Source organism: Zalophus californianus, chromosome 2, assembly GCF_009762305.2.
Source record: "Zalophus californianus isolate mZalCal1 chromosome 2, mZalCal1.pri.v2, whole genome shotgun sequence".
Taxonomy (NCBI): Eukaryota; Metazoa; Chordata; class Mammalia; order Carnivora; family Otariidae; genus Zalophus; species Zalophus californianus.
The window spans coordinates 201,327,301-201,350,964 of NC_045596.1; the positions used below are offsets into that span (position 1 = coordinate 201,327,301).

Sequence of the window (23,664 nt, forward strand, 5' to 3'; positions counted from 1 at the left end):
AGGTGACCGTGGAAAGTCATGTCACTGTGGGATGGCCAGACCACAGAGAGATGGAAATGTGCATGTGGACAAGAGAGACTGAGGGAGCAGCTGGCTGACCCTGATGGTTTTGTGGGGCATGGCAGGAATAAAACGCGCGTCCCTGGGGGGCGCCTACAGTCGTCTGTCATCTGTCATGCGGCCCAGTCGTCCAAGTGTCTCACCCAGAGGAGGAAGGAGGGTCTGGGATCACCTCCGTCTCAGCAGCGAACAGGAGAGACGAGGTAGTTAGCAGGTCGACCACACGGCCTGGCCACCCTGACCATGTCCTTGACTCACAATAACAGGAAATACTAAACAGTAGATTCTGGGGCTTTTAAAGGTAGAAGCAAGACAAAACACAAATGAAAATAAATGTAACGTGCAAAGAACAGAAAAATACCCAAGTTTCTACAGATGAGAAATAGTCTAACCTCATGATTATTTAAAACAGCATTTACAGCCTTTCAGCATTGAACCAAATCTGCCGTAAACAAACATTCAATGCTGAGTCCGCTCGGGCTCCTGGGGGGCGAGTCCAGTACCTACCTTGCTTCCTGAGGAATTCCTTTCTTTGAAATTCAGCTTCGTCTAGGAGAGCCTTGAACGCTAAAGTCAATATTCAGGGGAAAAAGAAATGAAAGATGTTTGCCTCTGTGTAGTCAAAACAATTTCCTGTGAATTTTTTTTTCATGGGCATACAAAACCACTCAGGATAGTGTACCGTCTCCAATGAGAACCAGGGAGGACTGATTCTTGGCTTTTCCATCGTGAATCTGCACAGTGTAGGTGCCTTCATTCTCAATAGTGAATCGGTCCATGACCATCTCAATAAGGCCAGTTGCTTTGTCGCATTTAATTCTGTGTTTCTGGAAGCAATGGTGGAGGTACAGAATCAATGCTACAGTGAAACTCCTTCTCCCGGTTTTATCTCTGACTTTGACAGTTGCATCAACCACTACCTCATAACGGACTGTGACATACACAAAAATGCAAAATGAAATTAAACCCAGGAGACCTCTTGGTGAACCGCACACAAACCAAGGGACACACGCACCCACTCGGGATGCAGCCCGTGTTCTGTGCGGGAGCCGCCCCCTCCTGGAAGACTCCAGCAAGGACTGCACACACCCAAGAACAAGCATCTAGCATGAGACGATTAAGGACATGGGGGGGAAAACAGTGTGCATGTCAGCATACCCCATGCGGACCACGCAACACAGGTGGCCAGCAACAACCAACCATCAAGCACCATGCTGTCCCCAGCTCTGAGGACTCAGAACCATGGCTTCAAGGCTGTTGCGTGGACCAGGCCACTGAAGCTGGGTGTCAGGTGTACAGACTTTCCGGAAGAGTATGTGTTTCCTCGGCAAGTCTGGCACCTTGTGCTGCCCTCACTCCTGAGGCCACAGCTTGGTGCAGCCTCTCACACGGGGTTCCCCATCCCCCCCCAGACTGGCCCAGGGAGGTCCTACCAGGACCTGCCCTTGGAGCCGGCTGGGTGCCCTTCCCGTAACATGCCTGCCACGAATGCCCCCCCTTCCAGGGCAGACCTCACCCCGGCCCAAGTGTCCACCCACCGCCTGCCCATCCTGCTGGACGGTGAGGCCTTCAGAGCTCAAACTGTCCCCACCCTTTCTGCCCAGCACCTGTGCGCCCAGCAGGCGGTAAAGACCAAATAAATGTGTGTGGGATTCTCACCGACCAGCTCATTTCGCCGTCCGTGGCGCCCTGCCGGCCCCGGTCCGCCACCACCACACTATAGTCCCCTCCCAACAACATCTGGTTGGGGACACGTCACTGCACCACCCAGCCCATCCGAAGATCAGCTTTCTCTCACACCCCACTGTCCTCGTTTGTGATGAACTCACAGACACCAGAATGATTTATGGTGGCTGATGGACAACACCTTCTCCAGCCTTGGATGAGACAATATCTGAAAACGAAGCAGGGGTTGTGGGGCCAGAAGGACCACATCCAGAGAATGAGTCACCTCAAACGCAGGGAATGGTGCATGCGAGGCCCCGGGGCTCAGGAGTCTCCTCTCTAGTAACTGCTCATGACTCCCGGGGTAACCTGCAGGACGCTCCCTGCACACGCTCCTCCTCCCTGTGAGCCCCACGGGGGGTCCGGCAGGGTCTTCCCACCTGAACCCTGATCTCAGCCCTGCAGGGGCAGAGGCCCGGGAAGCAAGACGAGCAGAACAAACACCAGCCATCTGTGGTCGGCAGCAAGGACAACAGGGTCACCCAGGGAACCTCCTCAGCCCTCAGAAAGCACACTCTGTGTAGAACGCTCCCCTTACTAAGAATTCAGAAAGAATGTGCATCTGAAGGTGGCTTTACGGAAAACCTGTAAACAGTGCGCATTCTCTGACGGACGCTCACATTCAGAGCCCGGCGTTACAAAGGCCACTGTCTCAACAGCGTTCAGGATGTGGATATGAGCAAAAGAGCCTCTTTGCCTAGTTCATCTGAGTTCACCTCCCAAGCATTGGGCACGGTTTTTTTTTTTAAGATTTTATTTATTTATTAGAGAGAGAGAGAGAGCACATGAGACGGGGGAGGGTCAGAGGGAGAAGCAGACTCCCTGCTGAGCCGGGAGCCCGATGTGGGACTAGATGCCGGGACTCCAGGATCATGACCTGAGCTGAAGGCAGTCGCTTAACCAACTGAGCCACCCAGGCACCCCATGGGCACTGTTTCTAAACCCTTGTGCCCAGCCTGGAAGGGCTCCGGATGTCTCTGACAGCCCATCCCCATCCTCCGGATGCGGGCACCTCCCTGTTTGTCCAACCGCCAGCATTTGGCACAGGCGGCAGCAGGGCCGGCCTGGCCTCCTCTCTGCCTCCCCCAGACTGACCCCGGGCACCCCTGCTCCTGAAACCCTCCTCACCACTTCAGCCCTCCCGTTGCTGTCTCTGAGCTCAGGCGGCCTTGCAGGACTGTTTGAAGTCTGCTGTGTCACCACCTTCTTGAGTTGATTGTACAGCTCCGGCAGGCACGCTCACGCCCCCCTGAGGGTCCCTACTGTTTGGCTCGTTCAGAGGGACAATCAGAAATGATTTGTAAGTAAGGGAGCAAAATGGCGGAGCAGTAGAAGACCTAGATTTCATCTGGTCTGAGGAATTCAGCTGGATAGGGATCAAACCATTCTGAACACCTACGAACTCAACAGGAGATAGAAGAGGAGAGTAGCAACAACTCTCTGAACAGAGAAGCGACCACTTATTGGAAGGTAGGACGTGCGGAGAAGTGAATCCGAGGCGATATTCGGGAGGATAGACGGCGGGGGAGGGGCCTCCGTCGGCTGCTTCTGGCAAGTGCTAGAGCCGCGGAGCACAAAATCTCGGAACTTTTAGAAGTCGGCTCCGCAGAGGGACGTCGTTCCAGTGGCTAAGCGGGGGGTGGAACCCTCGAAGGACAGTGTGACCCCTCGGGGTCACAGAAAGACCGGGGGTGCCTGACTGCGGCAGAGCTCCCAGGGATCGGAGCGGGGAAGCCGGCTGCAGAGACGGAGCCACGGCGTGGGCTCTCAGCTCGGGGTGGCCATAAACTGTGATCCGCGGCCCAGTCGGGCCACTGCTCCTCCAACAGGGACCCAACAAGCGGCAGAGCCGGGGAGACTCCCCTTCCTCCCCCGGGAGGAGCGGCGCGGGAGCGCACCGCAGGGATCTGCTGGGTTTGGAGACACCACACGGGGTCGGGTGCCAGAGATAGAAACGCTCGGTCACAGGCCGGGTGAGCACGGAGTGCGGCCGGAGACCGGGGACACGGGAGTGACTGCTTTTCTCTGGGGGCGCACTGAGGAGCGGGGCCCCGAGTTCTCGGCTCCTCCAGGCAGAGATTGGGAGGCCTCCATTTTCACTCTCGTCCTCCAAAGCTGTACCGAGAGCTTGCAGGGAACAAAAGCTCCTGAGAGCAAACCCGAGCAGCTTGCTTAGCCCGGACCAACAAGGGCGGGGCAATTCCGCCTCCAGCAAAGACATTTGGGAACCACGGCAACAGGCCCCTCCCCCAGAAGATCAGCACGAACAGCCAGCAAACCAAGACCAAGTTTAGCGATCAAGGAGAACGGGAGAACTCCAGCGCTAGGGGAATACTGCACATAGAATTCATGGCTTTTTTATCATGATTCATTAGCCTTTCAAAGTTAATTTTTTTAACTGTCTTATTTCTTTTAATTTTTCTTTTTCTCTCTTTCAACCAACATCTTATTAATCCCTTTTTAAAAAAAAATTTATTTTTCATTTTTAGAGTCATATTCTATCTCTTCAGTTATCCTTATTTTTGGCATATATAAAAGTTGTTCTCTCTTTAAAATTTTGAGATACAGTTACTTCTAACAAACAAAATATACCCTAAATCTCTACTGTATGGCTCTGTTCTAGTATCCTGCCTGATCACATTCTCTCCCCTTTTTCTTCTTTCTTTCCTTTTTTTTTCAAGCACCTTATCAATTCCTTTTTAAAAATTTTTTATACTTTTCATCTTTACAATCAAATTCCATCCCTCCATTGTATCAACCTTTATTTTGTACATATATAAGTCTTTATTTCTTTAAAATTTTAGGAGGCACTTTCTTCTAACAGACCAAAATATACCCAAAATCAAGTGTGTGGCACTGATCTATGCACTAGCCTGATCATATTTGATCATATTCTGTGTTTTTTGTTTTCTTCTGTTTTTGTTTGTTTTTATCTTTTTCTTTTTTTTCTCTTTTTTCTTTCTTTCCCTTTCTCTTCCCCTGGTTGCAGGTCTTTTCTGATTTGTATAGAGTATTTTCTGGGGACGTTGTTAACCTGTTAGGATTTTGTTCTCTCATTCATTATTCTCCTCTGGACAAAATGAGAAGACGAAAAAAATCATCTCAAAAAAAAGAACAAGACGTAGTACCGTGTGCCTGGGACCGACTCAATACGGACATTAGTATGATATCAGACCTAGAGTTCAGAATCATGATTTTAAAGATCCTAGCTGGACTTGAAAAAAGCATGGAAGTTATTAGAGAAATGCTTTCTGGAGAAATAAAAGAACTAAAATCTAATCAAGTCGAAATCAAAAAGGCTATTAATGAGGTGAAATCAAAAATGGAGGCTCTGCTAGGATAAATGAGGCAGAAGAGAGAATCAGTGAGATAGAAGACCAAATGATGGAAAATAAAGCGGCTGAGAAAAAGAGAAATAAACAACTACTGGATCATGAGGGCAGAATTCAAGACATAAGCGATACCATAAAACAAAACAACATTAGAATAATTGGGATCCCAGAAGAAGAAGAAAGAGAGAGAGGGGCAGAAGGTATATTGGAGCAAATTATAGCAGAGAACTTCCCTAATGTGAGGAAGGAAACAGGCATCAAAATCCAGAAGGCACAGAGAATCCCTGTCAAAATGCATAAAACTAGTTCAACACCCCAACATCTAACAGTAAAACTTACGAGTCTCAGAGACAAAGAGAAAATACTGAAAACAGCTCAGGAGAAGAGATATGTAACCTATAATTGTTGAAACATTAGAATAGCAACAGAACTATCGACAGAGACCTGGCAGGCCAGAAAGGACTGACATGATATCTTCAGTGCACTAAATGAGAAAAATATGCAGCCAAGAATACTATATCCAGCTAGGCTGTCATTGAAAATAGAAGGAGAGATAAAAAGCTTCCAGGACAAACAAAAACTAAAGGAATTTGCAAACACGAAACCAGGCCTCCAAGAAATATTGAAAGGGGTCCTTTAAGCAAAGAGAGAGACTAAAAGCAGCATAGACCAGAAAGGAACAAAGACAATATACAGTAACAGTCACCTTACAGCCATTACAACACCACTAAATTCATATCTTTCAATAGTTACCCTGAATGTAAATGGGCTAAATGCCCCAATCAAAAGACACAAACTATCAGATTGGTTAATAAAAAAGACCCATCAATACGCTGTCTGCAAGAGACTCATTTTAGACCCAAAGACATCCCACATTGAAAGTGAGGGGGTGGAAAACCATTTACCATGCTAATAGACACCCAAAGAAAGCTGGGGTGGCAATCCTTATATCAGACATAGAAGATTTTAAACCAAAGACTGTAATAAGAGATGAGGAATGACACTATATCCTACTTAAAGGGTCTATCCAACAAGAAGATCTAACAATTGTAAATATCAATGCCCCTAACATGGGAATGGCCAATTATATAAGGCAATTAATAACAAAAAACCAATGAAAATGAAAACACAACTGTTCAAAATCTGTGGGATGCAGTAAAGGCAGTCCTAAGAGGAAAGTATATAGCACACAACCCTTTCTCAAGAAACAAGAAAGGTCTCAAATAGACAACCTAACCCTACACCTAAAGGAGCTAGAGAAAAAACAGCAAATAAAGCCTAAACCCAGCAGAGGAAGAGAAATCATAAAGATCAGAGCAGAAATCAATGAAATAGAAACCAAAAGAACAGTAGAACAGATCAATGAAACGAGGAGCTGGTTCTTTGAAAGAATTAACAAGATAGATAAACTCCTGGCCAGACTTATCAAAAAGAAAAGAGAAATGACCCAAAACAACAAAATCATGAACGAAAGAGGAGAGATCACAACCTACACCAAAGAAATACAAACAATTATAAGAACATATTATGAGCAAGTCTATGCCAGCAAATTAGATAACCTGGAAGAAATGGATGCATTCCTAGAGATGTATCAACTACCAAAATTGAACCAAAAAGAAATAGAAAACTTAAACAGACCTATAATCACTAAGGAAATTGAAGCAGTCATGAAAAATCTCCCAACAAACAAAAGCCCAGGGCCAGATGGCTTCCCAGGGGAATTCTACCAAACATTTCAAGAAGAATTAATACCTATTCTCCTGAAACTGTTCCAAAAAATAGAAATAGAAGGAAAACTTCCAAACTCATTTTATGAGGCCACCATTACCTTGATCCCAAAATCAGACAAAGACCCAATCAAAAAGGAGAATTACAAACCAATATCCTTGATGAACATGGATGCAAAAATTCTCACCAAAATAGTAGCCAATAGGATCCAACAGTACATTAAAAGGATTATTTACCATGACCAAGTGGGATTTATCCCTGGGCTGCAAGGCTGTTTCAACATCCACAAATCAATCAACGTGATACAATACATTAACAAAAGAAAGAACAGGAATCATATGATCCTCTCCATAGATGCAGGAAAAGCATTTGACAAAGTACAGCATCCTTTCTTGATCAAAACTCTTCAGAGTATAGGGATAGAGGGCACATACCTCAATATCATAAAGCCATCTATGAAAAACCTACAGCCGATATCATTCTCAATGGGGAAAAGCTGAGAGCTTTCCCCCTAAGGTCAGGAACGCAGCAGGGATGTCCACTATCACCACTGCTATTCAACATAGTAATAGAAGTCCTAGCCACAGCAATCAGACAAAAAAAGAAATCAAAGGCATCCAAATCAGCAAAGAGGAAGTCAAACTCTCATTCTTTGCAGATGATAGGATACTCTATGTGGAAAACCCAAAAGACTCCACCCTAAAACTGCTAGAACTCATACAGGAATTCAGTCAAGTAGCAGGATATAAAATCAATGCACAGAAATCAGTGGCATTCCTATACACCAACAACAAGACAGAAGAGAGACAAATCAAGGAGTCGATCCCATTTACAATTGCACCCACAACCATAAGATACTTAGGAATAAATTTAACCAAAGAGGCAAAGGATCTGTACTCAGAAAACTATAAAATACTCATGAAAGAAATTGAAGAAGACACAAAGAAATTGAAAAATGTTCCATGCTTATGGACTGGAAAAACAAACATTGTGAAGATGTCAATGCTACCTAGAGCAATCTACACATTTAATGCAATCCCCATCAAAATACCATCCACATTTTTCAAAGAAATGGAACAAATAATCTTAAAATTTGTATGGAACCAGAAGAGACCCCGAATACCCAGAGGAATGTTGAAAAAGAAAAGCAAAGCTGGCGGCATCACAATTCTGGACTTCCAGCTCTATTACAAAGCTGTCATCATCAAGACAGTATGGTACTGGCACAAAAACAGACACATGGATCAATGGAACAGAATAGAGAGCCCAGAAATGGACCCTCAACTCTATGGTCAACTCATCTTTGACAAAGCAGGAAAGAATGTCCAATGGAAAAAAGACAGTCTCTTCAACAAATGGTGTTGGGAAAATTGGACAGCCACATGCAGAAGAATGAAACTGGACCATTTCCTTAACACCGCACACAAAAATAGACTCCAAATGGTTGAAAGACCTAAATGTGAGACAGGAGTCCATCAAAATCCTAAAGGAGAACACAGGTAGCAACCTCTTCGACCTCAGCCGCAGCAACTTCTTCCTAGAAACATCGCCAAAGGCAAGGGAAGCCAGGGCAAAAATGAACTCTTGGGATTTCATCAAGATAAAAAGCTTTTGCACAGCAAAAGAAACAGTCCACAAAACCAAAAGACAACCGACAGAATGGGAGAAAATATTTGCAAATGAGATATCAGATAAAGGGCTAGTATCCAAAATCTATAAAGAACTTATCAAACTCAACACCCAAAGAACAAATAATCCAATCAAGAAATGGGCAGAAGACATGAACAGACATTTTTCCAAAGAAGACAGCCAAATGGCCAACAGACACATGAAAAAGTGCTCCACCTCACTTGGCATCAGGGAAATCCAAATCAAAACCTCAATGAGATACCACCTCACACCAGTCAGAATGGCTAAAATTAACAAGTCAGGAAACGACAGATGTTGGTGGGGATGTGGAGAAAGGGGAACCCTCCTACACTGTTGGTGGGAATGCAAGCTGGTGCAGCCACTCTGGAAAACAGTATGGAGGTTCCTCAAACAGTTGAGAATAGAGCTACCATACGATCCAGCAATTGCACTACTGGGTATTTACGCCAAAGATACAAATGTAGGGATCCGAAGGGGTACGTGCACCCCGATGTTTATAGCAGCAATGTCCACAATAGCCAAACTGTGGAAAGAGCCAAGATGTCCATCGACAGATGAATGGATAAAGAAGAAGTGGTATATATACACAATGGAATATTATGCAGCCATCCAAAGGAATGAGATCTTGCCATTTGCAACAACGTGGATGGAACTGGAGGGTGTTATGCTGAGTGAAATAAGTCAATCAGAGAAAGACATGTATCATATGACCTCACTGATATGAGGAATTCATCTCAGGAAACAAACCGAGGGTTGCTGGAGTGGTGGGGGTTGGGAGGGATGGGGTGGCTGGGTGATAGACATTGGGGAGGGTATGTGCTATGGTGAGCGCTGTGAATTGTGTAAGACTGTACCTATATCACAGACCTGTACCTCTAAAACAAATAATGCATTATATGTTAAAAAAAAATAGTAGGAAGGGAAAAATGAAGGGGGGTGAATAGGAGGGGAGACGAACCATGAGAGACGATGGACTCTGAGAAACAAACTGAGGGTTCTAGAGGGGAGGGTGGGGGATGGGTTAGCCTGGTGATGGGTATTAAAGAGGGCACATTCTGCATGGAGCACTGGGTGTTATGCACAAACAATGAATCATGGAACACTACATCAAAAACTAATGATGTAATATATGGTGATTAACATAACAATAAAAAATTTAAAGAAAAAAATTTAAGAAAAGTAATTTAAAAAAAAGGAAAAAGAAAAGAAATGATTTGTAAAATACACCCACGGGTAGAAGAAAATGACTATCGTGCTCTCACGGTCAACTGTGACACTTCCAGTCCTGCTTAATCAAATACGACATTGAGGCTTTAAGTGAATAAAACCCACGCCCTGGTCTTGCCTTTCAGCAAACAGAAACAAAATCATCTTCACGGTTAGAAATTCCATTGCGATTTCACATCTGTGAAGCACAGAGCATGTGCTTGTATAAGGTCCCTTAGATGGTGTCTGGATGGGAAACTGAGCCAGGAACTAGGTCCAAGGGACATGATGGAGAGAGACAAATGAACAAGCATGGCCTCAGCCTGCTTTCTGAGAGAGCAGTCACTGAGAAACGTCCCGATCACAGAGCGTGGCTACCGTGTGTCCTCCGGGCAGACTGGCGGCGGCGCCAGAGGGAGCCCGGTGGCAAGGGAAGCAGGAGTCCTGCACAGGTGTAGCTCACCGGCTTGCTCCTTCATTCTGAGTATTTACGTTTGAATACGGGGAGCAAATTTCAAATCAATGTGACAAAGCCCTGTCCTTGTTTGTCTGACACCATGCTCGCTTCCAACACCTGCAAGGAGAGGGACCCCAGGAGCCGACCCCACCAGGTCTGAGAAGTAGGAACGCAAGACTCTCACCAGCCGGATACTTTGTGATACAGTAGCTTTTCTAATGCTCTCAGCTACTGCACTGCAGTGTCTGAGCGGGTTTTAGAAATTAATTAGGCTTCTTGCGATTGCCATTATGCAGCAAGATGAAGTTCAATGATTTTATGGGTGCCATAAATACAGGCTTTTATGTGACTCACACAAAATAACATCAATCTCCCCCCAGAAAAGTCACCTGTGGATTACTAATTAAACAAGTGAAATAGTGCAGCCCTATCCCAAAAAGATTAGCCACAGAGCAAAGACAACCGGTTTTAAAGCAAGCTCTATGCAGCAGGTAGGAAATGTTAATCAAAAGATGTTCTACAAATAAAGGGCAATTACACGAAATTCCTTTTCATCTCATAGCACGGTCTCTGCTCGAAGAGAATTTCTCCAAGTCCTTGACCGTGCAGTACACTCTCCCAGGACAGAATGTATAATGCTGGATTTTTTGCAGCCAGGAGGAAAAGCCTGCTGTCTGTTCATCAGCCACTCCTCCCACCTGCACGCCTCTCAGAGTATGTCACTGTCTCTCAAGGGTAAGAAAAACTGCATGATCTTTGTCCATTCTGGATTTCTGCCTGACACCTGCTCATCTAACCAGGTAAGCCTTAACAAACACCCATGGGAACAAAGTCTGGACTAGGGATGAGGGGCCTAGCTCAGTGACACAGTAAGTGGGCACCTGCATGGCCTCAGTGATTCCTACATGTCAACCATTCCATGAACATGTGTGCAGTGCACACGGATGAGGCGTCCAGAGTCAGTAGGACCCTGAACAGACTGATGACACCACACACTGAGTACCAGCGGAAAAGAGCAGAGGAGATAAAGACCCCTCGCTCTCCACTCAACAGTAAAGAAAGGGCCCATGGAGCAGGTTTTCCTTCAGCTGGAAATTACAGCAGGTGTGCTAGAATTATTAGACAAGAAAAAATACATTGAAACATACTCAATGTTCTTCCACAGCCAAAAAGGAATATTTATGAGAATTGTAGGATTCATTGAATACAATTAAAAGCAGAACAAGGGCAAAAGTATTTGTATTCTAGCATTCAATACTCTGTTGGCAGTTCTGTTATGCTTTGCCTAAACAGAACAGCCTAAAAGGTTAGGGAAGGAGTAGAAACAGATTTCCCCATGGATGCCTTCCATGGGAAGTTCTCGGTGAGGGGGGGAGGGGGACCCACAGACAATGGGGTAAAAATGCATGCCTTCAAAACCAAGGTCAAGAATAAATAGGCCTGTCCATCAAGGATAATTCCATGCCCCCCATGTCACCTGAACCTTTTCATAACACCAGGCTCAATATCTCTAAAACAAAGCTGACCATTGTTCAATTCTGGCAGTCTTGGATTTCAAGGACTCCTGATCTCTCATCTAACCCAGACCAGTCTCTGAATATCGCAAGAATCAACCATCACGCGTTCATCTCGCCAACCTGCTACACCCCAATTTCTGCAGTTCAAAAGAAAACACACACAAAACATAGACCCGAAGTCGCTGACCTACCAAAGTAAAACCCGGCCTCTCTGAAGCCAAAGATCACTCACACATGAACTCACCTCACTGTCAGAGACTTCTCTGTCATTAATAATGAATCGGTAGCTCGCATCTGGTGATAAGTGCTCAGCCTGGAGCCAGAAGCGAACCTGGCCCTTATCAAAAATCTCATAAGCTAATTCTGATTTCAGAGGAATCGCTACAGGAAGAAAAGAAATCGAAAGTCAATAATGCATGAATTGTTGTGAGACAGGATAGCTGCATATTGGAGGAAAATATCAATCCTGGTTATTAAATTTTTGAGGATGTGAAACCCTGGAGTGTTGAATTGGATTATGAAAACCAAAAAATGAAACTAAAACCCTAGGTTAGCCTGTTGTTGCAGGTAAGGCCCCGTGCCGCGTGAGCCGTGTGCGCACACACCTGGCTCTCCCGTGGACCCCGAGGCATGCCCCCATGTGCTCCCTCTGTATTCAGTGTAACTCAGTAACCGAAGACTCCACCTGATTGACTTGCTTGGATTAGGATCAGCTATGCTAAACCCCAAATTCAAAACTCTCTCTATGCAATAAAAATTTCTACAAGCTGCATTATCAACTCGTATTTGTTTCCAATGAACAGGTGACAAGCCTGGAAGCTGGATGCGTGAAATGAAACGGTCCATGCCCAAAGTGCTCTTTGGTGAGCTTCCTGCCTTAATGAGCAGGGCCCTCCCCCGACGGCTTGCTGTCTGCCTGCAAACAGGCAGAGTCCCACGCTTACTTACTGGGATTCTTGATTTCGTTGCTCAGTGCCATCAAACGTTCAAGCTCTAAAATTAAGAAAAATACGTGCATTGATTTTTGACCCATACATTCAGAAGTCTGTAAACAATTACAAGGCTAACCCCTAGCAGGGATCTGACACCACCAAGATTTAATCTGTGCTTGAGTAAGAAACATGAACTAGAAGTTAAAATGCAAATAGGAGTTACACCACCTTTGAATACTCTCTTCAGCTGAGATCCTCACCATATAATAACCCTGTCTTGAAGGGGAGGCGTGGTGGGGCACATGAGGGCAGAGCCTTGGGGACAGTGGGGCTGGGGGTGGGGGCGGGCTTTGCACAGGGGAGCTTTAAAGACACCCATTCCCAGAGCCTCAAATTCCATACGAACTCCTTCCTAATTTCAATCTGGTGCTGAGAGTGTGTGGGTGGTCTGTGATTTTCCTTCCCCTTGCAAGATGTCCTTCAAAATGCTTCGCCCACTCAGGATTTCACTGTGATGCATACTGCCATGAGTTTAAAATATAAATATAAATATAAAAAATATAAATATAAATGCATCATTCCTGAAGGAGTCCCAAGAGCAAGCTAAGAAAAACTGAAGGTTTTAAGCCATTTCTTCTATCCTTCCTTCCTTCTTAACTAGAACTTAGAAAAGAGATCATGGTCACTAAGATATGTATGAACATGCTCACTTGAACCGAAAAAGGAAGTCAGACTTTTCCTCGCTGGGTGGACTGGCTTGACTTCCCCATTAGGTCTAATGGTAGGAATTTCCATAAATCAAATGAGCTAAATCTGCAGTTCCAAGGTTTTATCTAAAAGATTTCTTAAAGTCCACATATGTTATAAAACATGCTGGAAGTTTTCATCCTTTGCAACTATTTAAAATTAAAGTGAAAATGTCATCTACAAACTTAAAACTAGTGCAGAGAAGTAGAACACTATTCAGGATTATTTGAGAATGTTTTGAGTTAAAAACTGAAGACCGCTGAGTTAGGGTCAGAAAAGGCAGCTCAAAAAGCATTCGGAGCAGATTCCTGATCTGCTCCGGCCCCTATCCCTGGGCAAGAGCATCCTGAGGACCCTGGATAGCAGCGTCCACACAGACCACTCGGCCATCCTCCTGCTATTCTTGTTAAATCTGCACGAGCTTCCCCAGGTTTACCCAGGATCTGCTCCAGCCCTGCAGGGGCCCAAGGCATCGGCGCGGAGCTTCCCAACATGGGTCCATGCCTCTCCTCCCAGCCCATGCTGGACAACCATCCGAATCAGGCGTCCTCGGGGTCACACCCTCGGCCTGCTGCCAGCCAACATGACAGTAGGGAACTTCGGGGTCTGCTCAGCAGGCACCAGGCCTCTCACAAGACCCCACATTTTAACAGCGGACTCTCAACAGCTCTAGAGACCCAGAGAACCCTGGACATCTGACCATGCTGTCCAGCACGACATAGCTCACTGCACATCTCCGTGAGACTGACCCTGACTGTGGGCCGGGTCCACCACAAGCACTGGACACAAATAACTATAATCCCCAGCAGCACAAGAATCTGCCTCATGAGACCTGCCATTTGACAGGGACTCAGGTGCATGAGCCCGCAGAGGACACACCTGCCTGTTCCTGGGCTCCCCAGCTGTGAACAGACTTTTCTTTCTGCCGTCTCCTATTTGTAAGAGAGCAAGAGATTTTGACTATGCCCGTTGAATCTTATTTCACATACAGAAAATTTTTTTTTTTTTCTTTTGCCATGCTGACTATCCAGTGCTGGAAGGAAAGGGGGAGTCTCCCATCTGTGTGTCTCGCTTTAATCTCGTGGCCCTACTCTACTCCCTGCTTGCCAACCTACTGAAATGTAGCTAAAACCCAACTTGAAAAGTACAAGGGGGAACTCCAGAAGCCCCAAGTCCTGGACCGGTGATTTAGGAGCTGGACAGAGTACGAACTCTAGAGAGTTTGTTTAATTTCTAAGGGAACGTTTGCTTCTATGAACACTCAGCACCCCAGCCTCCCACAAACACACGCCCGTTTTCTAGGCAAGCAAGTCTTTCCTAGGTTAGTGTCAATCTTTCAGTGCTGAACACTCAAGCAGGCGAGCCTCCGTCATGTAGACTTTACCTTCTTCGTCCAAGGTGAAACTGGAGGACACCCCGTCCGTGTCACTCACGGACACTGAGTAAGTTCCTAGATCCCCTTTGTCCGGGTTTTTAAAGTACAGCTTCGAGCTAAAAGGGAAGAACCGGGGGACACGTTGGCTGTGTCTGCCAGGGTCCCCGGTGGTCCCAGGGGCTGGCCCCCAAGGGGACTTACTGGTCTCCCACCGTCTCGACCCGGAACTTCTGGTCATCTGCAACCTCCTCGTAGGCTTTGCACCACGTGAACTGGGACGCGTCAGTCATTTCCTGACAGTCAAAGCTCAGGTAGATGTTGCCTTCCTCGTCCACACCAGCACTGATCTCCTTGGTGCCTGCAGAGCAAGGAGACAAGGCGGGGTCTCAGGAGCACCGTGCCCTCTGCCCGCAGACTCTGTGTCTGGAGGTGGCGGCTTGGTTTACACCAAATCATCAGCTTCCCCTCCAGGTCACCCAGGACGCAGAGGTGCACCCGCAGGAGGGCAATCCGTCCAGGAGCAGGTAGAGGGCACAGCGGGCAGCGTTTTAAGCTGTACCTCTCTGTCCATCCCCTCCTCCACATCCAATCCCACTGCAGCAAACGCGTTGGCCAGAAAGACCCTTCTTCCCCCTGAGATCTGACCCCTCGCCACTGCGAGGGCCCCGGGCGGCCGCGGGCACCCCCCGATAGCACTGTACGCGGGCTCCTCCCTCTGCTCTTCTTCCATGGGGGGTGGGAAGGGACCTGCTCGATCCTTCTGACCAGGTGGACACCCGGCCCCACACAGGCCTGTCAGAATCTGCCCCGAGGGGGTGGGGACTGGGGGGCCACGCTGGCCTGGGCAGGCACAGATGCCATCGGTTGCCGTGAATACGGAGTGGCACAGAGTGCCAGGTGGCAGAGGACATGAAACCAGTCCCCAGGGAGAGGAGCCACTTGCCACCAAGAGCACTACCCACGGGTTTCTGACTGCCGGTCAAAATTCAGCAGTAACATTGTCATCCCCAATGCGGCTTTACCGGTCCAAATACAGACCCCCACCGACTGTGTGCCTCAGGGGTCCCACTCCGATCCAGGGGTGCCGGGGCCACGCTGGGCTGGAGGGGCCTGTTCCGTTTGCTGCTCGACACTGTCAACCACACGGCAGGAGCCCGCCCTCCCTGCACTCACACACACACAACACGCACGGCCACCTCCTGCGCGCCAGCCACTCGCAGCCTCCCGCCATCCCGAGCCGCCAAGCAGCACCTCTCACCTGGCCGGGCCTCCACAAGCACTGGTTCAGACATGTCCGACGGCCTTCCCACCCCACTGGCGTTCACGGCCCGGACCCTGAACACATAGGTTTTGCCCTGGTGCAGGTCACACACCTTAGAAAGACAGAGAAAATGTCACATGGGAATCAATAAGTGAAAAGGACTTTTTACTTTTCACGTTTTACTATGAACATGCTTTTTTTAAAAAAGTAACTTACTTTTCCAGCTGTAAGAGCTACGCACAGTAAGCTAGAAAAGCAGGAGGTAAGACAGACTCACAATCATTCAGTCTGACTTTGCAAGAAGAAACAGACTCTCTCCAGTTTTCAGAGAGTCTTCCCTTTTTCTTTGCACATTTCAAAGCAGAATTCAAGGCATATATCCAGGTTGCAACCTGGCGTCCATAGTCAACATAATTCTACAGGACGAAATATTATTTTAAATGTGATTTGTAACTGTGCAAGATTTCCCATCATCTGGACACATTAAAATTAAATGGTTCTCTCCTTGCACATGCGTAGCTCATATGTACCGTAACCTGCACTGGTTCGTAAAATATACTTCAGCTAATGTCTCACTCATTGATTTGGCTAGATCCTTAGAAGCTGATTAGTTCATTTGGAAGAAGCTGATCTGGTTTTGGATTGTCGGATTGTTGCCCAGAGGCAGCAACCATGTGCTCGACTCAGGTGTGGCCTTCCGGTCAGCCTCCACCATCTACACCACACCACAGAGCCCACAACCAAGCAGGGAAAGCGCTGGGCAAGGAGCCGGGGCAGGTGGCCTACCCACCCAAGGATGGGTGTCACAGCCGACCCCAGTGATGGGTAAACTGTAGGTGCTACAAAAAGAAACCCTTGGAGGACAGGAGAAGAGAGAAATGTGGACATCGCCATCCCGCCAGACGTATCCCAGCTGCGTGTGTACGTGTGTCCATGCGCGTGACTTCTACGACAATCAGGAATGGAACGGGTTAAACGCACGCCGGTCGCAGACACACAGTGGCCACCGCCCCCGCGGAGACCGTCCACAGTGGCACGGGACCGTATGTGCTGCCTGAGCGGTTGGCCGGGCGGCTTCGAGCCCGTCTGTGGTAGCAATCAGAGACCCCATCCCGGGAAGGCAGGGCACACAGGAAGGAACACCGTCACCTTTAAATAACGGTTGGCGGTTGCTGCCTCATTCACGGTGCTCCATTCTCCGGAATCTTCTTCCTTATAGTCCACAAAATACCCCGTAATGGGGCCACTGCCAGAGTACACGGGGGCTTTCCACAGCATGACCAGGGACGAGTCTCTGACCTCACAGAACGTCAGATCATAGGCAGGACCTGAAAAGTCGAACGCAGTCTGTGCCCGTGCATGCTCACACCAGCATGTGGCGTCCACCGCCATGGGGACACACACAGACGTCATGACTGTGTGTTAAATCAGGCTTTCTCCACGCACACCCGGAGGAGCGTGCTGAACGTGGAGCGGGGAGGGGGCACAGTGTGGCCGGCTGCTCCTGCAGCCTGACCATGAGGGATCTGGGGACTGCAGGCACCCTGGAATCATTCATGAGTCCGCATCAGCACTCAGGCCAAGGTGCAGGGGCTGCATCTGAACCAAGTCATGCCACATCCTTAGAGGGTGGCTAAGCCCTTTCGTGTGAAGCCCCCAAAAGGCTCTGGAAATTGGAATAGCTTTCCTTCTACTGGCTTTTCTAAGGGGCAAATATTAGTTTCCTTAAAACAAGGACCACTCAATAAAAGAAAAGGTGGAAAAATACACTATAATCTGGCCACAAAATAGCTTCAACTTTAGGTCTGTTGTTTGGGCATTGTTTTGTTTTGCTCAAAACAGGAGCATTTTACCCATTACATTTAGGTTGCTAACACACTGAATGCAAATAAATGAAGGCCCGGGTTTTGAGAATTTATGAAAACAGCTTTAAAATGTAAAGTCCTAATACATTGCAGATTGGCAGTAATCCCACATTTTTGACCTAGAGGCCCCCAGGTCCCCACAGGGTCTGGGAGGAGAACCAGACCTCACATACTGGGGACCCCAGTGTCACACCCTGTGTCATCAGCACTGGCCCCTCCTGCCCGGGGCCGCCTTCCCTCTACCCTCACGCATCCCCGCTGATCACCCCACCCTCGTCACCTGCTCGGCCTCTGTCCGCACCCCACCACCAGGGACTGGGGCCACCTCACCCCCAGCTACACCCCGTGCCTGGCACAGGGTGGTGACACCCTAGCATGCACAGACAGAATGCCCGCTAGTTCTGGGGTTGGTGACCGCGGCCTTGAGGACAGCAGGCTCATGCCACGGAGGGCTGCTCCAGTCCAGGAGGGGCCGCTTACCAGGCTCAGGCATGGTCCAGGCCTCACACTTGAAGAGTTCGCTGGGGTCTGACGGCTGCCCGATCCCGGCCAGGTTGACGGCAGCGATTTTGAACTCATAGAGTGAGCCTTCTGTCAAGCCCTCCACCTGCGTGGATTGTATTTAAATTAACACAGGAAATAAGAGCTTCATTACAGTCCGTCCATTGGAGGATTCACGACTGACTCCCAGAATGAACAGGGCAGGTGGGGCTGTGCCGGTAAACTGGACAGTGTGGTCAGGGAGGGCTGCGAATGCCGGTGCTGTGTTATGGTCACTCTAGGGAACCTACCCACATTCCCATTCCTCCCATCACCGTGCCTATGGGGCAGCATGATGACCGCCCTTAACAGCTCGTCCTCATGGAGAAAAAGCCACAGAGGGCGAGTGGAATAGCAGGGGTGGGGGCCCTGCCCTCCAGCCCACATCCCCTCTGCATATGCCAGCACCTTGGCTGCCACCAGCCAGGGACACGAAGCCTCTCTGCCAGACCAGCCTCACTAGTGATGCCCAACAACCCGTCACCGTCCCCCAGCACACGGGCTGGAGGCCCTTGGGTCGTGACCTCAGCCCCATCTCGCTGTATCTAGATAATATTGCCTCCTGGAATAATACAGAGCCTCCAAAGCAAGTGTGTTTGAAGTTCAATGGTTTCATTCCCTGCAAAACAGAGTTCACCTCATGGCAGTAGCGGTATTCTAAAAATAAGAGGGTGCTCTGCTCAGGAGTAAGGGCCGTCGTCCAGAACAGCTCGGCACAGTGTTGGGGGCTGACCGTGCACAGATATCAGTAATGTGACACACGTGTGTGAACATACATGCACACACACACACGTACCTACATGCACACACACACTCACACATGCACACATGCGCACAGTGTACCTGCACACACACGCACACACATTCCCACATGCACACTCACACATGCGCACACACAGTGCACCTGCACACACATGCACACACGCGCGCGAGCACACACACGCACACACTCACACATGCACACACAGTGCACCCACACACATGCACACACATGCACACACATGCACACACACACACATTCCCATATGCACACACACGCACACACATTCCCACATGCACACACACGCACACATGCCCGTGACCTCAACCGCACAAACGAGCAGTGGAAGACTCTGCGAGGTGGGAGAGAAAGCTCATGGTTGGATTGGATTCCAGATCTTCCTTACTCCAAATCTATGTTCTTTCTCCTCTCTCTGCCTGGCAGAACATGTGTTTGGGCAAGTGACTCACCCAGAGGCTGGACACACAAGCCTTTCTTAGCAGAACCGTGATTAACAAGCCACAGACAAGGGCACTCGGACTGAACACCAGCTAAGCGCAGATGCACCAGCCCCACAGAACCACATGGGGATGGGCGGGGGCTGGGGCTGCCCCCAGCAGGGACACTAACCACCCCCCCCGACCCGCTTCCTTGCCTCTCCACCTCTCCTCACGTCTCAGAAGAAAATGCTTCCTCGGATCCCATTCTAGAGCTCCTCCCACGAGGCTGTGAAGTTTTCTCAACCCACTTTTGTTTCTGTGTCACATTATCTAATGCCTTGAACTCTGAGTCACTGAATGAAGGACTCTGCCCAGTATGGGAAACCACCCAGGGAAGTAATTGGACCCTTAAGAACCAACCGTTAAGATCCTCTCTTTGATGGGCGAAGAGTTGACCTCGTGCCAGTTCTTATGGTGAGCCTCGCGCTTGTCTATGTAGTAGCCAAGGATGGGTGCTCCCCCGCTGAATTTAGGTACCTTCCAGCCAAGGGTCATGGAATGGCCATCACAGTTCAGAAGTGTGACCCCATAAGGATGTGAAGGGACAGCTGCAAGGACACAGAGCAGGAAGTTCACCCCTGTCTCCACCCAGGACGCCCAAACTCCTGGGGACCACTCCTGCCCTGCAGAGGGGCCTTCACCCCGAACCATCCTTGTGTGTTTTCATCTCTTCCTTTAAAGAGAGTAACTCTCTGTCATTTCTATTTATTGCAGTTCCTAAACACATCCTCCAATAAATAATACATACACACATACATCTTCCAATATTTCAATAGCACAGGGGCAATAAATTATTTAAATCTGGCCTGGGTGGTTGAAACAAGAGATTCTTCCCTCTCCTCTAAGGAAAACCTTGAGGAGGAACTTTCTCATTATACCCATGAAAAATAACAGCCATGCCCCCATGACCAGAGATGCTGCACATCACTGACCCAGCCAGTCTTAATTTCCCACATCAAATCAATTCAAGTGAGTACGAATTCACATGAGTTCATTTGGAATTGGACCACCTTCTCTAAGGGGCTGAGGGAGGGTGTGCCTCTGCTTCCCCAGCCCCAGCCCCGGCTCCAGGTGACCTGCATCCAGGCATCCTCTGTTACCCAAGAAACAGGTGACTGGGGGAAGACCTGTTCCCATCACAGAATAAAACTGTAGATGATTGCTTTGTATTAAGGAGGAATGGTAATGTTTGGAAGTCCCTCCCGGGGAAAACGGACAGATTAGAATAATGACCTTCAAATAAAAGAAGAATGATTTTGCACTATATTGACCACCTAAGCAGTATTGGATCGGACACTCCTTGGATGTTCCATAACACAACTTTATATGTTGTTAGGAGAGAAAGCTGAACCTCTGAAAATGCGTTTAAAATTTAATTGGAGACAAAAATAATTAAAGAGCAAAACATTTCTCTCAGAAATGAAAGGATATCAGTATGACTCAAAATGAGTAACATGTGACATTCGTGCTCCAAATGTCCCAGGGCACGTGTTTGCCGTGTGGCCCATCTTGTATGAAATCACCAGGGCGACAATCACAACACTCATGTTCCCAGGACCCACCTCTGAAATTAAGTCCCAAATTGTTTGGTTTGATTAAAATCATTTTTAATGATGACCATTGATGAACAAACCACAAAGTTCACATCAACGTTTGGAATTCTCTGAGATGATTAAAACCCCTTGAACTAAGACTAACGGGAAAGGCCACTGATGTTTTTCTAGATTACCATTAAATTTGAAAGAGACGTTCATCCCAATAGCACACACATCGATGCGGGTGCACACACGCGGGGACATGTGACATGCAGTGAAGCCGTGTGTCCCTGGTGCGCACCCTTCTGGCATTTCACCACTCCTTCCCCACCCCCGTGTTTCCAAGACACGTGGCCAGCGGGTGAGAGGCCTCCCCAAGACAGCATATTCTCGGCACCAAGAACGTTTATTCCCACAGAGCTTATGATGGCCCTTGGGTTACTCACTGAGGGCAGCCTGGACCTTGATGACGTCGGACTCCTGTGAGTTCTCACTTGTGCCGACAGCATTGACAGCCTTCACCCGGAACACGTACTGCTCGCCGGTCGTCAGGCCGTGCACCACAAACCTGAGCAAAACACCAGTCGGGGGTGCAACCATGCACCTCAGCCTTTCCCCTCCCTCCTCCAGCAGAAGTAAAATCATCGGGAACGCTCCAAATTTTTTTCCACTGGGACTAGAAGGAACTTCACTTGTCTGAGTGCTTTATATATGCATACTATATCTCCACTCTATGCTTCATTTTTAGTTAACGGATGCAAATCAACACGCAGGGTCAGGAAGGACGGTCATGATGCCTGGTTACACCGGGGGCGGGAGGGTCATAGGTCGGGGGGTGCGGAAAGCAAACATCTGTGGATCCCCAGTACGGGTCACTGGCTCTGTGAGTCAGTTGTCCCGGCTATAAAATGGGACCACAATCCCCGCCTCCCAGCACCACTACAAGCATCAAGTGGGATCCTGTGTGGGAGGAGCTCAGCACAGGCCAGCACCCCGTCCATGTGAGCAGGTCCCACTCACCTCTCAGGGCCCACAAACGTTTAGTGGCCATTTATAAAACTCTGGCTCGAGCATGCTATTTTAAGTTTTTTGTCCTGAGATCTCTTTCTATGTTTGCTGCCCATGGACTTGAAACAACATCTAACTGATACTCCTCTCAGCGACATCTCTTCCTTCCTAGCCACGGCTTTTCCCAAGTTATTTTTCTTAAAAAGTAGATTGAAAAGGGAAAGATGGCTGAGCCATCCATGATAATGCATCCACAGTGGAGAATCTGACTGCTGCCTCTATTTATCTGAGAAGCATACCCTGGAGAGGGCCTACTAAAGTCAGACACTCCGCACACTCCACACACTCGGCAGGAGCGGGAGTAAATCAATGCCAGGAGCAAAGATATTCCTCTCCACCCAAGACGAGCCGACGTCCCCCACCCCTGCCCGGCACACGAGAGGTGACGGCCGCCGGCTTTGTCTTCAATCAGTGGCTAGAGCAGAGGACTGTCAGTTATGCGAACAAAGCCATTTTAAAAGTTCAAAAACTCAATATGGAAAAATAAAATGGCTCTCGAGTCGCAGCTGTGGTTTTAACCTTCCTGTTGGAAGGTAAGCCTTAGCTGCTAATGACTCCAGAAGGGCCAAGGTTCTAGAGTTCTCTCATCAACACACTAATGATTTCAGCCCCGTGCCCGGAACGAGCTTGTCAGCTTCCGAGTCCTGACCCCTCGTGGGCAAGGAAGAAAACAGACCCTCGTGTACGAGCCTCACAGGTGCGTCTGCCGGGGCGCACGCTGCTCTGAGTGCCATGCGGCTCCCAGCTGGCTGTGTGTCCTTCCCACGCGGCGAGTCCGGGGCCCCCGCACCTGTTGTAGCCGATGGGCTTGTGATTGCACGGCTCCCACACGTTGGACCCCGCCACGCAGCAGTCCACGTAGTAGCCGAGCAGGTCCTCCTCGTGCTTTGGCCTGTCCCACTGCACCACGACCGATGTCTTCGTGTTCCGGGACGCCAGCACCCGGCCCGGGGCAGAGGGGACAACTGTGCAGAGGAACAGAGCGAGGAACCGTGAACAGAGTCCGAGGTCCGGAAGCTGCACCAGAGGCCCTCAAGCCCTTTGTCCACAGGGAACGGCTCCCTGAAATCTGGACGAGGAGGGAGGAGCAGGGGAAGTGGGCGGGGGGGCTGCCACCCAGGGGGGGCCAGGAGCTGCTGCACCGTCCTCTGTCCTACCTGACTCACAAAGAGAGGAATTACAATCACGCCGTCTCCTATACCCACCCCCCAGAACTATGAAAAGGCATCTCCTCATGACACACATGCTTTGGCTAACAGGGTAGTAACAATTTTAAGAAAATAAGACACCTTCTTTCGGATTGGCTGGAATCTGTAAGGGGATTTAAAATCCAATCATGATTTGACCCTGGATTTTCTCCGCAGGGCGATTCAGAATTTCTGTAATCCTGTATGGCATCTTCGGAG

At 48.5% G+C, this 23,664-nt stretch overlaps 1 protein-coding gene across 3 annotated transcripts in view; it reads right to left on the reverse strand.

The window, feature by feature from the left end:
• The window catches only part of MYOM2 (myomesin 2), an 83,883-nt gene that overhangs the window by 23,111 nt on the left and 37,108 nt on the right, over positions 1 to 23,664 (reverse strand). For all 3 annotated transcript variants that reach the window (XM_027600378.2, XM_027600376.2, XM_027600377.2), the window contains exons 16-27: positions 23,049 to 23,223; positions 21,637 to 21,758; positions 20,016 to 20,203; positions 18,336 to 18,462; positions 17,140 to 17,318; positions 15,988 to 16,102; positions 14,931 to 15,087; positions 14,739 to 14,845; positions 12,624 to 12,668; positions 11,920 to 12,056; positions 743 to 887; positions 568 to 627 (exon numbers count right to left, since the gene is read on the reverse strand). In XM_027600378.2, coding sequence (XP_027456179.1) covers positions 568 to 627; positions 743 to 887; positions 11,920 to 12,056; positions 12,624 to 12,668; positions 14,739 to 14,845; positions 14,931 to 15,087; positions 15,988 to 16,102; positions 17,140 to 17,318; positions 18,336 to 18,462; positions 20,016 to 20,203; positions 21,637 to 21,758; positions 23,049 to 23,223 — 1,557 coding nt within the window. The remainder of the gene's footprint in view (positions 1 to 567; positions 628 to 742; positions 888 to 11,919; positions 12,057 to 12,623; positions 12,669 to 14,738; positions 14,846 to 14,930; positions 15,088 to 15,987; positions 16,103 to 17,139; positions 17,319 to 18,335; positions 18,463 to 20,015; positions 20,204 to 21,636; positions 21,759 to 23,048; positions 23,224 to 23,664) is intronic.